General features: G+C 54.6%; 1 protein-coding gene across 3 annotated transcripts in view; it reads right to left on the bottom strand.

Moving 5' to 3' along the window:
- Nucleotides 1–16475, bottom strand: part of GRIK5 (glutamate ionotropic receptor kainate type subunit 5) — a 52952-nt gene that overhangs the window by 12893 nt on the left and 23584 nt on the right. For 2 of the 3 annotated variants that reach the window (XM_027618902.2, XM_027618898.2), the window contains 3 exons: nt 6396–6512; nt 6092–6201; nt 5440–5613 (listed from right to left, as the gene is read on the bottom strand). In XM_027618902.2, the coding sequence (XP_027474703.1) occupies nt 5440–5613; nt 6092–6201; nt 6396–6512 (401 nt within the window). The remainder of the gene's footprint in view (nt 1–5439; nt 5614–6091; nt 6202–6395; nt 6513–16475) is intronic. The other variant, XM_027618901.2, reaches the window with a different exon arrangement.

The following is a 16475-nucleotide window of genomic DNA, read 5'->3' as shown; positions in this document are numbered from 1 at the left end:
TATGTATCATCTCTGGCTGCTGAGTACGGGCAGAGCTGAGTAGTTGTGACAGAGACTGGGTGGTCAGCAAAGCCTAAAATATTTACTATCCGGCCCAATATCGAAAAAGTTTGCCAAACCCTGCTCCAAGGCCTAAGTCTATGCTGCCTATAAGAAACCCACTTTAAGGGTGCCTGGGTGGCTCCGTCAGTTAGGCATCTGCCTTCAGCTCAGGTCATGATCCTGGGGTCCTGGGATCAAGCCCTGAATTGGGCTCCCTGCTCAGTGGGGAGTCTGCTTGAGATTCTCTCTCTGGCCCTCCCCCGACTCACACACACACACACACACTCTTGCTCTCTCTCTAAAATAAATAAATCTGAAAGCAAGCAAGGAAGCAAGGTGGAGTGGCTATATTAATATCAAATAAAGGTAACTTCAGAGCAGGCATGTTACCAGGAATAAAGAGAGGCATTATATAATGACGGAGGGATCACTTCATCAAAACAACATAACAATCCTAAACATTTACGCCCCTAATTACAGAGCTTCAAAATTCATGAAGCAAAAACTGTTAGAACTGAAAAGATTTCTCCACAATTATGGGTGGAGATTTCAACACCCCTCTCCCAATAATTGATAGAACAAGCAGACGGAAAATCAGTATGGACAGAGAAGCCTGGAATAACACCGTCAACCTCCTGGCCCTAATTGCCATTTACGGCACACTGCACCCACCAACAGCCGCACAGTGAGCATTTACCAGGACAGACCATATGCAGAGCCATAAAACAAGTCTCCATAAATTTTGAAGGATGAAAATCCTACGGAGAATGTTCTGACCACAGTGGAACTAAACAAGAAATCAATAATAGAAAGATCTCTGGAAAATCCCCAAATCCTGGCTCTCTCACTGCCTCGCCGTGTGACCTTGGACTCATCTGCGGTGCAAGTACCACGGCGGGCCGCCCCACGCAGGGCACTTGTAAGAGTGTGAGCCACAGCTGGCATGGAATAAGAGCCGTACCAGTGGATGTGCTCACTGTCTTGGGGACTTGGGAGAAGAGGCACCTGCTGACTGCGCCACGGAGCCCAAGAGCAGCAGCTTGTCTTACCCTGACCCTCTCTGTCCTCCTGCCTGGCAGGTGAGAGTGGCCAGGCTCCCCGCAGACGATACAGATCTGTGGGGCATGAAGACAGTGGGGGAAGCTGGGAGGGCCTCCCAGACCACCCACTCCCAGGGTGGATCATCATGAAGACAGCAAGCAGCTAACCTTCGCTGAGCACACATGCACCGCGCCAAGTTAGGCCCTGGGGTGGGGATGGAATGGAGGACAGAGGGATGAATAGACAAAACTATTCAGCGCCTGGTACAGAGGCAGGCACCACCTCGACCCAAAGGATACAGTGTGGCTGACCGGTGGTGGTGACTGCAGGGGAGGGGGGTGGGTGAGGTCACTCCTCGTGGGGACAGAGCAGGGGGACACAGAAGGGGGAGTCTGTCTTGGAAGCAACGATGTATGCTTTGTTTTGGACAAGTTGTTTTGGGGATGTCTGTTGGACATGCATGGGAAGGGTCTGGAGGGGAGGACTCGGTCAGTGTCATTCTCGAAGCACAAGGGAAGCCCCCTGGGAGGTGTTTGAGGAAGACACTTGGTTAGGCATGGGGCGCCCTGATGGCTCCTGGTGTCAGTGGATGGGGGCAGGTGTCCAGCAACGCAGCCCAGTCTAAACAACAGGGAAAATCCAGTACATGACTCTCTGAGCCTAACTCCTTGGTACATAAAAACTAACAATGTTTTTGCATGGTTATAACAGAAACCAGAGTTTCTAGAAACGCATCTGTTGTTCAGACTGAGGAACGACTGGATGTTGTGCTGGAAACTTTGCCAAGAACCCTTCACCGTTTGGAACTCAGGTCTCCGATGGCAGCCGTGCTCACGGTTTCTGAATCACCAAATCAAGACTCTTGGAAAAGTTGTATTAGGAAATCACCACGCTCATGGTGATTTGTATTTGTATCAACACACTCATTTACCAACCATTTTAAAGTGTCAAGTCTCAGGTGTAGACACAATTCTATTAAATGGTTTCACTTCTCCTCATTCCCGATGCACCTGCTATAAGTCGGTGCGGCTGTCTGACCCCTGCTTCCTGTCATTCGGGATAGCCCCTCCCAAGCATTGATGCATTGCTATCCTATTATTCTACCATAGATCACTTCCCTTTCTCTCCCTTGTATTGCAATCAGGGCATGTTACGGATTTGTTTTTAATCATGTGTAGGCAGGTGTGTAAGTAGATATATTACCCTTGAATTTCATCAGGGTGGGAAAGCAGATGTTAGAATACATTTGTCGCAAAACATTTGTCGCAAAACAAAAGTGCTGGGTCTTCAGGCACTGACACATCACCCATGTGGAGGGAGGAGCTCAAGTGAGAGAAGGCAAAGGGCAGTCACCTGCTGGTGCAAGGAAACAGGGTCCAAAGAGGAAGGACGGAACCAGAAGGCCACAAGAGCCTGGAAGCGAGGAGTTTCTAGAAGGAGGGTAGCTAATAACATGTATTGGACACATCGTAAAGGGGTCCCCAGTGACCCGGGTGGAGCCGGGGGAGGGGGAGGGGGAGGAGCAGCCAGGCTAAGGACTAGATCTGAGGTTGCCGGGAGGACTCGGAGGACCTGAGGAGGAGTTGAGGACGATGGCTAAAGAGTGGCTGAAGGCATGGCCTAGGAGCCTACCTGAGATGGACGGACCAGAAAGCAGGCAGGTTTCAGAGAACAGGAAAGAGGGAGGAGCAAGGAATACAGGAGTGCCTGGGGGCAGGGGGGCAGGGAGGGTGGGGCTGCGGCCAGGCAGAACCTCAAAAGCATTGACTTGGAGGCGGGGCTGTCCTGAATGCTGCCGAGCCCTTGGGTCCGGCTGTAGGGGGCTGTGGCCCCAATGGGCCCTGAAGACGAAGGGTCCAGGAGGCAAGTTCGGGCCCCACTGGCAGCCAAGTACCCTAGGCTAGTGGCATTGGACTGCTGTGTCATCATGCTGGGGACCCAGTTAGAGACTAGGAAACATCTGTTGAGACCTCCACTGACCGAGTTACCGAGTAAAGGTGTGGAAGGACTTTGGGTGGAGAAGAGAGTGAGCTTGGGGTCAAAGTCCAGTGGGGTGGGTGTGACTGGAGGCTTCCGGGGTGATGGTGATGGGTACAGGCAGAGAATGCCCGGCAGGGGAAGGGGTCCCTGACAGAAGAGCAGAGGGGACGGTCTGCAAAGAGGAGGTCACCAGTCCGCCACCTGACCTGAGGACTCGGCCAGATTTGTCACAGCAGGGCCACGTGCCTCCATAGACCGTCTGGAATGCTCCTCCATCTCCTGGGCCTGGACGCCTGTTTTAGCCTTTAGCACTCAGCCTAGATGTCATCTCCTCAAGGAGGCTTCCCTGAGCGCCCACACTCCCTACTGTTCTCTCCCGCGTGCCCTGTTTGCTTTAATTGCAACCGGGGTATGTGGTAGGCAGAAGGACCCGTGCCCCCAGAAATGTCTCCATCCGAAGCCCTGCAACTCATGAGTACGTCCCCTTACAGGGTAAAGGGGCCTTTGCAGATATGATGAAGTTAAAGAATTTGAGATGGGGAGATTATCCCTGATTATCTGGGTGGGCCCAGTGGTATCACAAGGGTCCTTATAAGTGGAAGGAGGAGCTCAGAGACAGAGAAAGCAGCCATAAGTCGAGGAATGCAGGTGGCTTCTAGATGCTCGAAAAGTCAGGCAAACAGATCCTCCCCTAGAGCCTCCAGAAGGAGCCAGCCCTGCCCCCACCTGGACTTGAGCCCAGTGAGATTTCGGCTTTCTGACTTCCAGACCTGTAAGAGACTACATTTATGTTGCTTTAAGCCACTAAACCTGTCTTACTTGTTGCAGCAGCAATAGGAGACTGATACAAGGTACGTGACACTCGGAACGATGCCAGTCCCGAGATGTTAAAAAAAAAATGTCATCAAGGGGCGCCTGGGTGGCTCAGTCATTAAGCATCTGCCTTCGGCTCAGGTCATGATCCCGGGGTCCTGGGATCAAGCCCCGCATCGGGCTCCCTGCTCGGCGGGAAGCCTGCTTCTCCCTCTCCCACTCCCCCTGCTTGTGGTCCCTCTCTCGCTGTATCTCTCTGTCAAATAAATAAAATCTTAAAAAAAAAAATGTCATCAAGACTCAAAAGGTGCAAAGCCAGTGGACCAAGCGAAACGCCAACAACTTGCTCTATGGCAGTCAATCCCACTTAGTGGGCAGAGCAAAACCTGCCACCCACTCTACGTTAGTCTTGAATGGGTTTTGAATTAGACACTGTCTTTGGGCTTTATCTATTCTTGGGATCAAATAGGATGTTCCTGTGTTTATCTGTTTAGCTCTTTCTGCTCGGCTTGTCTGCCTCTTGAGGCCGGATTCTTCACCTGAGTGCCTGGCACCAGGAGGGGCTTGAGAAGGTTCTGCTGCCTGGCTGTTGAAGCATGAATTCTCAGGGATAGGGATGAGGTGAGGAAGAAATGCTTTTCAGGAAGGGCCCGGGGAGCAGGGCAGGGCTCGGGCGGCACTAGAGCGAGTGGCCTGGGGGGGTGCCTGGTCTCAGTGCTCTAATGCATGAACCCGGGAGAATGCCGGCTCATCTGGCACTACCGGAGCCCCCGAATTTTTTTTTAAAAGATTTTATTTATTTATTTGAGACAGAGAGAATGAGAGAGACAGCGAGCACATGAGAGGGGGGAGGGTCAGAGGGAGAAGCAGACTCCCTGCTGAGCAGGGAGCCCGATGTGGGACTCGATCCAGGGACTCCAGGATCATGACCTGAGCCGAAGGCAGTTGCCCAACCAACTGAGCTACCCAGGCGCCCCGAGCCCCCGAATTTTCAAGAAGAGTGAGAAATCTGGATTTGTGAGTGAATTTGCCCAATTTTTAAATGCTGCTAATTCAAAATTCTAAAAAAGTGGTGGGCCAAACAGACATGAGTTGACGGTGTCGGCTCTCTGACATGTGGTTTCTTGGAGCTCGGGGATAAAGTACGCTCTGTCCGAGTTACTGGGGTCCCCAGTGGACTTGAGGGAGCAGGTGTCCCTGGACAGTGAAGGTTGCCCCAGGTCTCCGTGACCGCCAGGGCACATGCAAGCCAGGAACAGCCGTGCTTATGCCGTTCCAGGTACAATTCTCATGTCAGCAGAAGCACTTTTGCATAACATCCCAGCTGAATCCTTACAATCTGAGACATGGGCATTTTCATCCCCATTTTTCAGGTGAGGAGACTGAGGCATGGAGAGGGGATGTGGCCTACCCAAGGTCACACAGCTAGCAGGGGGCAGAGCTGGGGCTCAGCTCTCCCCACCCCATTCCCTGTCACACAGCTGACGGAGGGGGACTGGAATCCACCCAGGCCTCAGAAGGGGCCCTCCCCGCCCAGGGTGGGACAGACAGAAGGCCGCTCACCAGACTCCACTGACGCAGCGCGTGGACAGCGCCCGGGGCATGATCTCCGAGCCCTGCTGCATGAAGCCCCCCACGGGGAACCAGAGGCTGTTGCCCAGCGTGTACTGGTTCTCCAGGATGTGGGGGCGCGCCCGCAGACATGGGTGGGGGTTATACCACTCATAGGGGCTCAGCCTGTGGAGAGACATGTGAGTGAGGGGCGGATAGAGCCATGGTAGAGAGAAAAAGGAGAGACACAGGGGAAAGAGACAGAGACACCAGGATGAGAAGAGATGGGGGACCGGTTAGGAAAAGGAGGGAAAAGAGAGAAGAGATGAGCAGAAAGAGACGCACACAGAGAGATGAGGTAGAAAGAAACACAGAGGCTGAGAAACACACATACAAAGACACACAGAAAAGGCAGAAAGAGATGCACAGAGAGATACAGAGAAACAGAGGAAGAGAGAGAGAGTGGGAAGGGGACAGGCCCAGAGAAAGAACCGCAGAGCAAAAGTCAGAGCCACAGGGTGAGACAGGACACACAGACTGGGAGAGAGGGACAGAGGAGGGCCTGGGAACCCGAGGCCCGGCGTGGAGGCCAGGACAGAATGTGTGGGTCGGTCACAGATGCCCCAACCCGTGCCTGTTCCTGGGCAGCAGGCAGTGGACTCACCTTGCGGCCAGGAACAGGACGCAGCTGACGGCCAGGTAGGCGAGAAGCATGAAGAGCCACACAGCAGGGGAGAAGGGGTCCAGGAAGGAGAAGTAGCCAGGCTTGCGACCCTGCGGGGAGAGGGCATGAGGCCCGGAGCCACCCTGACCGGCGTGCATCACCAACCCGTGCCCCGCCAGGCGCCCACAAGCCTGAGTGGCCCATCGCGGTCCAGCCTGCAGCCTCTGCTTCCCTTGGGGACAGAGGCATAAGCCCCACCACCAGCCCCTGCCCCGCAGCCTCCACATGTTCAGGGGAGTCGTACCATATGCACTCGGTAGAGGATGCTGATCCCCAGGGTCATGAAGGGTTTGGAGAAGTCGATGACCTTCTCCCGCTCGGCCGTGATGGTGAATGCCGCCACCGCCAGGTCCGCCTTCTGCTGGAGGGGAAGCAGGGCGGGGGCAGCGGGGCAGGCCAGGGAGACAGACGGGCAGTTAGGGAGACACGCACAGAGAGAGCTCCCGAGGGGCCGGCAAAGAGAAAGGAGGGGGACTGAAGGGGCCGGGAGCCCGCACTCGCTCCAGAATGGCACCTTGGGCCCAGAATCGGGGCCTGTCATCTCACGTCTGCTGGACGAGGCTCCTGTGGTCCTTCCCTGCCCAGCCGCCCCTCCTCATCCTGTCAAGTTCATTGTGAAGGCCCTGCTGTTTAAATCCCCCCACGGACCTGCATAGCTCCCACCTTCCCCGCCACCAGGTCGTGGGGAGAGCCTGACGTGGGCGCGGAGATGCCAGGACGCTGACCCACTCAGGGCTCTCTTCGGGCCTTGGTATCCTCTTCTATCTTGACGGCTTACGACATGGAGCATTTACTACGCACGGACTTTGCCCCAGGCTCTACGCTAGGTAACACTTTCTATGGATTACCTTGAATCCTCCTTCCAACAGCTCACGGAGGGCCACTACTAGCCCCATTTTATAGATGGAGAAACTGAGTCTCAGAGGGGCAAAGGCACTCATCAGTGAAGCCGGAGCTGGGGGACTGTAACGCAGAGATGGGACCTTGACTCCCCTGCCACCGGTAGGCCCTGGGGACGTACACATGTGCATAGACACCCCCCAGACACAGGACTGGTGCCCAGCTCAACCGAGAGAATGACCTCGGGGGGAGCTGCACGTGGTCTCAAGTGGGGGAGGAGTGCCTGGGGTCCAGGTCTAAGGTGGTGAGGGTGGGGAGCAGGTGGGGTGGGACAGAGAGAAGGGTTTGGGTTAGTGTCTGCCAGGCATACCCAGAATCCCTCATCCAAAAGGATCATTTTGCTCCAGCTCAAGCGGACTTAGCTGGCCTTGAGCTGTGGGCCAGACAGAAGATGGGGAAAAAGCCAGCACTTCGCACACCGTTCCTGCCACACACGGCACACGTGGGCACTGTATCGGGCCCCATGTATGCCACCGCTGACTTGTGCTCACCACGCCACACCCACACACGTGCTAAGACACAGGCTGGCCCAGTGATGTACCAGGCATATGGGCGCAGGCAGACAGACTCATGCCCTGGACACAGCGTAGGGAGGAGCGGAGACACACGGGGGAGGGGTGTTCCCTCGAGGCACGTGCATGACCGAGCAGGCAGGACAGGTCAAGGCACTGGAAAGGGCCCGGGGCGGGAATGGGGAGCTCCGACTCTGCCCTGAGTTTGCTGGGTGACCTCGGGCAGGGGTTTCCACGTCTCTGGGCCTCAGTTTGTTCATCTGCAAAATGGGAATGGGGGTTGGGCAAGATGTCTCACACAGCTCTCCTGGTCCTGGCGTTGGAACCTGGCTCCCAGGAGACCCCTTCCAGGCATATTGACTATCCCCAGGCCTCCACCAGACCCCAGAACTGACTCCAAATTCAAGCAGAGATGACCCATAGGGCTGAAATAAGAGTAGAGGTCCTGGGGGCGCCTGGGTGACTCACGAGGTTAAGCATCTGCCTTTGTGATCCCAGGGTGATCCCAGGGTCCTGGGATCGAGCCCCATGTCTGGCTCCTGGCTCAGCGGGGAGCCTGCTTCTCCCTCTGCCTCTCCCACTGCTCGTGCTCTCTCTCTCTCTGTATCTCTGTGTCTCGAATGAATAAATAAAATCTTTAAAAAAAAAAAAGTAGAGGTCCTGGCTCACTAGCCTGGGAGGAGACACACACTCACAGGGAAGCGGCTGAGACAGAGCACACGGGGTAATACAGGTGTGGACAGAACTGGGGCACGGGTCAAACAGCTACCATGGGGTGAGGGACAGGGCACCAGCCCCAGTGTGACTTGAGCGCAGAGAGCGGGCACAGCCCCGAAGCAGAATCCAGAGGCGGCAAACTGCGGCATGGGCCCAAAATGTGGCTGGCTTTGGGGCCTACCCTTGCGAATTCCGGGGTGGTGAGAGTAAGGAGCATCTTGCCCCTTCTTATGCACTTGCTACTCTTATGCCTAATATGTGAACTGCCAGGAACGACATCAGCTAATACAGGAATCCTATTACTTCGATGCACCCACAGGAGGTGCGCCCCGGGGAATGCCTTCCATAGGGGCCTGAGTCTCCCCTTCAGAAAGCAGGAGGCAGTGGCTTCACAATCGGGGCTCAGAGGGGCGCTGCGGGTCCCTAGGCCCAGTGCCAGGAGCCCACTTCCTCCCTAAAGGGCTCCCAGCCCCTTTCTGTTCCCTCCCTTGCTCTGCTCCTTGGCCTCCTCCCCCACTCTAGACACCTGGCCTTGGGCCAGCACCTAGGCCTAACCCACTTCTTCCCTTTCCCGAATTCTCCACATCTCCTCCAGTAGCAAGGGCAGCAGCTCTGCTAACAAAACACAACTCAGATCTGTCCACTTCTGTCCATCCGCCCGTCCAGGCCCTGACCATCAGAGTCTCTCTCCTGACAACAGCATCAGCCACCTCACCGGCCCCCCCAGCCACTACTCAGAACCCCACAGTCCAAAGGGAAAGTCCCCTGCTAAAAACCCCTGGGTGGCTTTGCACTGCACCTACAGCAAATCCCTTTCCCGGCCAAGAGGCCCTAGGTGATCTGAGACCCACCTGCCTGCTGGCCTCGCCTCATGCCCTTTTCCCTCAACCACTCGGCTCCAGCCACAGTGGCTGTCTTTTGCTCTTCAACACAGCAGGCTCATCCCCCACCCCAGGGCCTTTGCATGTGCTCCTTCATAGCTCTGCCTCACCATTTGAGGCTTAGCTCACACTTCACTCCTTCAGCCCTCCCCACGGCGGCCTCCAGACCCCACTTACCCTGACCCCAGGGTCCTCTCACTCGTATTACCCATTACCCTGTTTCATATCCTGCTTTGTGCCTACTAGAGATGACCCTGCTTGTTTGCTCATTAATGGACTAGCTTTCCTACTAAATTACCAGTTCTCTGCCTATCTGGTTAAAGGTGCACCCCAGAAGCTACACAGGGGCTCCCAACAAACACTGCTGGATTTTGACCAAGCTTGTCCTCTCTGACCGGCTCCCAGGGCTGCCACTGTTCCCCACCATATTCCTGGGCCTCAAGCCGTCTCACCCAGCTGTTTTCTGGCCTCCATATCACTGAACACGGCCTTTGCCCGGGGCGTCCCACTCTGCCCTGCGGAACTGGATCCCACCCACCCCTACAGGGTCCCTTGCACCCTCCATCCTCTGCGGCACCTTCTCTGGACCCCCCAGTCTCAACACCCCTGGATCTACCACTGCATTTAGCTCAGTTTGGAAAACATCTGTCTGCTTCTCTGCCTCCGCAATGAAACCTGCAAAAGCAGGGCCAACTGGATGCATTGTGTCTCCTCTGCTGAAGAACCAGGAATGTCCCCCCTCCTCCGGGGGCCTCCCAGAGTGTCCCAGACAGAGAAAGGTCTCCTTCCCTGTGCTTCACGGAACCTCGCATGGGTGCAGAGGCTCCCCTCACACAGCATGTACGTACCTCGTGGTTACCATTTCAGGGTCCCCCCCCACCCAGAGTAGCTCACGTAGTCCCCAGAGCAACCCTGTCCAAGGGACCATCCTTCCCACCATTTCACACGTGAAGAAATGGAGGCACAGTGAAGGTAAGGCCCTGGCTTTTAGCTGACCTTGGGATTCAGAACCAGTGCCCCTCTAGGGGTTTCGTCTGTCCACTGTCCCCACCCTCCATGGCCGGGGGCATTGGAGGTCAGGTTTCAGGTGTGTGACTCCTCCCTGGTCCCCGGGAGCTCGGGAGATGGGCGCTTTGCACATGACTAGAATGAATGGGTCCTTGAATTCCTCATCAACACACAGCAAACTCAGCCCCGAACCCGTCCCCCAGGGTCATCCCAGGCGGAAGCCTCCACCCTCTCCCCAGCGTCATCCTTGACATCCCTCTTCCCCTCACCGCTTCCATTCTCAAGCTCTCCTGATTCTGCTCCCCAAATGCCTCTGGAATCGATCACCTCCTCCACCTTCGCTGCCCTGCTCCTGCCCCAATCACCATGTCTCAGGACTGGAAAGCTCAGCCAGTCGCCCGAGGGACCCCAGAAACGACAGCCTCGGTCACAGCAGCCCTGCTTAAACCCGGCAACAACTCCCACTCTCCTTACACTGTCATCCATACTCCTCACCCGGCCCTCAGAGGCCCCTCCCCGCCCAGCCCCCAGCCCACTGCCACATACTGAACGTTTGTGTCCCCCCTACAAACTCATCTGCTGAAACCTTAACCCCTAACGTGATGGTGTTAGGAGGTGGGCCTTTGGGAGGCGAGGAGGTCATGAGGGTGGAGGCTCATGAATGGGATTTAGTGCCCTTATGCTGTTCCATCCACAAAGCTCCCTCGCCCCCTCCACCACATGAAGCACAGCAAGATGGCTGTCTACGAACCAGGAAGAGGCCCCTCACCAGACACCCAATCTGCTGGCACCTTGATCTTGGACTTCTCAGCCTCCAGAACTGTGAGAAATAAATTTCTGTTGTTCATCAGCGCCCTCAGTCTGTGGTATTCTGCTACAGAAGCACAAAGAGACTAAGACACCCACCACCTTGCCCTGCATCCCCCCATTGCAGTCACTGCCCATTCTGTTTGTCCATCAACCCATTTACCTACTTGACAAATATTAGCGGAACACCCACCACCGAAGAAGCACATGGTTCTAGCTTTGGGAATCCAGTGTTGAAGATAAACATATAATGGTGGGTGGTGACAAGTGCTATGAAGAAAAATAAGGCAGGGCAAGGGGATCGAGACTGCTGGAAGATACTAGTTTGGACATACTCCCCGCTGCAGGGAGGTCTTGAGAACAAATGTGAAGGAAGTATGGAGCAAAGGAAGGGGGCTGGATTCTACTCCAAGGACAACAGAGGACGTCACATCGGAGGGTGTGAACGGGGGGTGACGTGATCTGGCCACCATGGGAACAGACCACAGGGGCAAGAGTGAAAGCACGGGTCTTGGGGACCAAATGAAGTCCATGGAAATACTTGGGGTGGGGGGCTAGGTGGTTGTGGAAAGAGGTGGTCACATTTGGATTTCATTCCGAAGGGAGGGCAGACATTCCTTAAACCCTGCAAACTCCTTCTAAGGTCCTCTTAGAGCCTTTGGAACTCTCTTTCCTCCTCCTCCTCCTCACCCGAGATTTCCTATCAGAGTCACCTATTTCTTACAGAAGATTTCCCGGCACAGGGGGGATGCTGACATTTAATCTCTGGAATGAAATCAGGAAAAATCCAAATGATGAGCTCTGTAGAAATGATGGGGCGGGGAGACTGTCTAAATGCCGAAAAGCCAACTAGCGCGCTCGTGAGCATCCCCCAGCCCCAAACTCGCCCTCTATCCCAGCTCTGTGCAAACGACTGTTCTGCTTTGCCATCAGCTGTCAGACTCTGCCAGTAGGGGGCGCCAGCAGGACACTGCAAGGCGGGAAGAAGGCGAAGGCTCGCCTGCCTCCGTGCTGCACCCCCGTGGCAGCGGTTCCTCCTGGGGCAGCAGATGAATCGAGTTTGTGGCTTCCCTGCACCTGCAGAGCCGGCCTCTCAGAGACCCTCGGAGAAACCGGTGCCAGCCAGCGAGCACTTTCCTCTCGAGCACCTTTCTTTAAGTTTCCAGTAGTTTCCACTCCTCTCACTGTTCCTTCAGAACTAGGGAAGCAGCCATTTCCTGCCTTGCCACCTCCGCGATAGCTGAGAGTGAGGGTGTGCAAACTGTGGCCCTCAGACCGAGTCCAACGCCGGATTTTGTGAATAAAGTTTTATTGGAACACACCCATGCCCATTTGTGTAGGTATCGTCTATGAAGGCTCTCCATCCAACAAGAGAGTTGAATAGTGGTGACGGTATGGCCTGAAAGCCAAAAATACTTACTATCTGGCCCTTCGCAGAAAAAGTTTGCTGATCCCTGCATTGGAGTTCCACTTTTACCCTCTTCGTCACCATGTTAACAACTTTATTCCTAGAAAGTAATGCTCTTCATTCAAACCTTTGGCATGCCTTCTCTCCTGGCAGGACCCTGACTCGTGCAGAAATGACAACAGGCCACGTGGGCACTCACTGCTCGGTCTCTAGGAGGGCCCAGCGATGAGCATTTTCTCAGAAGGAGACTAGTGAGCTGCAGAAGAGACCACAGTCCGCTCCCAAACCCCAGAGGTCTGCACTGTGAGTCACCCCTGGGTGCCCATGTCCCTGTTTGCCACCAGCACTCTGCATATCTCTGTATCTGCTGGGTCATTGGGCCCAGGTGGCAGATCAGCTTGCACGCAGCTGGGATTTGCTGCAGAGCCTTCATGCACTCCGGGCCTCCCTCAAAATGAAAAGCCGTGTGGGTTGTTTGGTAGGTGGGTTGGAGCCACTCACAACTTAACATCCAAATCCCCAAGTCACCAAACGTCACCAGTACCAGACAAACAGTGGCCCCTCCTCAGATGCCCGAGTTTCAGCTCCATGAGTCCCCTCATCTGAGTCTCTGAGTTTTTACCTTTCCAACTCCTTCCCCCGTCCCCTTAGGCCTCAGGGTGGTGGTTGCTTCCTGCACCCCTTACCTGGTGATCCCTTACTTTGCTTTCTACTCTTTCAGTCATCTGGTTAACCACTTGACCTTCTTTGTATCAAATTCGCTCTGTTCAAGTAGCTGCTGTGATTCTATTCAAGTGGCTGGTGCTATTTTTGTGTCCAGATTGGACCCTGACCCACAGATGTCAGCAGTGGGTTTCCTGCCAACCCCTTTAAATGTGACTTCCCAGGGTAGTGGACCAGCACGACCCCAGGTGCGCCGTCAAGATCAGGTTCTCTGCGGCCTAGGTGACGGCGGAAGGCGAGACGGAAGGCTTCCGGTGGGCCCCAGAAAGCGGGCTGGAGAAAACAGCGTTTGCCAGGTCAGTAGCTCAAGCCAGCTGCCAAGGGCTGTGTTGACTTGTTCCAGTAAAGAGACTTCATCTGGGCCAGGGACTGCAGTTGGAGTCACCGCCTGATTCCGTTTACAATAATCCCCAGTCATCGTCCAAGCTCCGTCTGCCTTCTGCACAGGCCGAACCGGCTAGCTGACCGGGGGTGAGATCACCACCTCTGCTTCTTTCAAGCTGTTCATGGCAGCACTGATCTCTGCGATGCCCCCAAAGGCCGCAGAACTGCTTTTGGGTTACTATCCTGGCAAAGACAGGGAATTCTAAGAGCTTCCGCTTGGTTCTTTTACCATAATGGCCCCAACTCTGCTGGGAGCCACGCAGTTCTCTTCCAAGTATACAAGTAGGATCTGGGAAAACTCAGGGTGGGTCTGTGGACCTCTCAGGCCCATTCTGAGTCAAACTTGGACTCAGACTCCGTCTACTGCCTGACCACATAAGGTCCACTGCGGTCCACCACGCAAAACAGGAAAAATCAAAGTGATCTGCCATTTATAAAAATCACCAGGGGGTGGGGGGACGGGTGTCTAAATATCTAAAAACCAACCGAAAACCTGCATGACCTTCTCTGCATGAGAAGGAGCCTGTATAGAAACCACTGCAGCTTTTCTGGAAAACGGTTCGACGATCTATAACAAAAGCCATACAGAGGGCCCTCTTCTTTGACCTAGTCACTCTATTCAGAGCCTCGGTCCTAATCAGCTTTCAGGCAAAGCTTTTGTGCATAAAGATGTTTGCTTATGGTTGTTTCTAACAGCACAAACAAATAAAAAAATGCCTGGAAGCAACTAAGTACAAAACCACTCTTTGATAAATTACAGTCTGTCCGCATGGGGATCAGTATATGCAGCCAGGTAACGTTCTGTTTAGGTGGGAACAATAAGGTATTATTTTTGGCCTTTGAGTCAGCAGAGGTTTTTTTTTAAAAGATTGATAATACCTCTCGTTGGCAAGAGTGTGGAAATGTGACATTCTCGTGCACTTTTGGTGGGGATACAAATCGGTGGAACCTTTCTGAGCATCCATTTGGCAGTCTCTCTCTGCTTAAAAAACATTCATACTCTCTGACCTGGTGCTTCCACGGTTAGGAGTTTCTCCTTCAGGAATACGCCCACAAATCCACAGGCCCAGTGGATGGTGGCATTGTCTACACCAGCAAACACGGGAAACCACCCAGACAGGGGATGAGTTAAATAATTCATGCTCAGCTGCACAATGAAATCCATATTTCTCCTCTCGAATTTTGGATCGTCACCTCAAGCGATCCATGCCCAGAGACAATCCTTGTTTCCCCAAACCCACCAAACTGCGCCTCCCACTTCCTCCCCAGGGTGGAAGCCAGCCTCACTACCCACCCAGCTGCTCAGGCCATGCCCTACAGTCACCCCTGATTCCTCTCTCCCTCTTGAGCCCCACCGCTCAAGTCTAAGCCCCCATCTTCTGTCTCCTGAACCTTCCGACAGACTTCTAATCTTAGCATCCTGTTTCTACTCTTGCCCCACTACAGTGATTTCTCCAGAGAGCAGCCTGAGTAATCACTTTGAATGATTTAAAAATTAACCAAGGTCATACGTCCATACAGTGGAGCATTATTCAGCCCTAAAAAAGAAGGCGGTAACTGATCCATGCTACGACATGGGTGCACCTTGCACACATGATGCTGAGCGAAAGAAGCCACACGCAGAAAGCCGCGTATCGGATGATTCCATTTATAGGAAATATCTAGAATAAGTCAACCATGGAGACGGAGAGACTGGCAGCAGCAGATAGCAGTCTGGTGGTTGCCAGGGGCTGGGGAAAAGGGGAACAGGAGGGAGCTGAGTGCTGAATGGGTGTGGGGATTTCTTTGGGGGTCACGAAAATGTTTTAGCACGAGGTAGAGGTGATGGTGTGGCACAACATCATGAATAGACTACCTGCCCCTAAATTATACACTTTAAAATGGCTAATTGTATGTTATCTGAATTTCACCTCAATAAAAAAAGAGAAAACAAATTAAATCACGGCACATCCCCTGCCTGAACCCTTCCACTGGCTTCACACACAGTGAAAATAACATCCCAGCTCCTTACCCCGCCTGGCCCCCCGTGATCCAGGCTCCACTCTGGGACATCGTACTTTCCTTCGCCCACCCTTCACCCCAAACTGTGTGAGGGAGGTAATATCATCCCCATTTCAAGAGGTGACACCAAGTCCAGAGAGGGGACCTGGCTTGTGGGGGCCACATGGGAACGCAGGCAACTGAAGCCGGCCCTGCCTGACCCACAACGAGCTCATGACTGTCGTGGCCATGGCGGATGGAGGCTGCTCAGATCCGCCCTCGGAATAGAGCACTCATGGCCCCAGCTGCTGAGCATGCTGGTGGCCGATCGCTCTCAGCTCGGTGGGTGGAAGAGCCTCCCTGAGGACGGCCCCCTCCACTGACAGGTCGGTGGGGCATAGAAAGGCCTGCCCCCTCACCTCAGCTCCAGAGCTGCCTGGGGGTCAGCTGACGCCCAGTTGTGGCTGCATTGTAACTCTGCTCCTTCCTCTGCCCAGGCCTGCTCCTTCCCTCCCTCACGGGGCTGGTTTCCAAGGGGGCCTCCTGCCTGCTAATCTCCACCTCAGAGTCTGCTTCCCTGGAACACCCTAAGGTAGCTGCTTTGTCCTTGAGGGTGGGGCCGGAGGGCACAAATTTTTATCCCGGGGGCGGAGAGGCGCTCTGGTGACAGCACGTGAATGACAGGTCAGACTTGTACTGTGGAAGATCCTACTGGAGGACAAAGAGAGGAGGGAGGCCAAGAGGCCAGTGAGGAGGCCGGGAGAGGGGCCGGAGCCTGAATTCACGCAGTGAGGACAGGGAGAAGGCCAATTCCAGCAGTGGCCACTGGGGGGAATAAACGGACCATAATTCAAGACTGGCCTGGGGACGGGTGGGGTGACTGGGGAGATTCCGGTGCCCTGGGCTGGCTTCCATCTGGAAGTCACTCGTCAGCTCCAGGCCAGCCTGATGGGGGCCAGCCCTGGCTCTACCAGTCACTCGCCATGTGGCCTGGACACGGTACC

Source organism: Zalophus californianus, chromosome 17 (assembly GCF_009762305.2).
Source record: "Zalophus californianus isolate mZalCal1 chromosome 17, mZalCal1.pri.v2, whole genome shotgun sequence".
Taxonomy (NCBI): domain Eukaryota; kingdom Metazoa; phylum Chordata; class Mammalia; order Carnivora; family Otariidae; genus Zalophus; species Zalophus californianus.
This window is presented reverse-complemented; position numbering and strand designations above follow the sequence as displayed.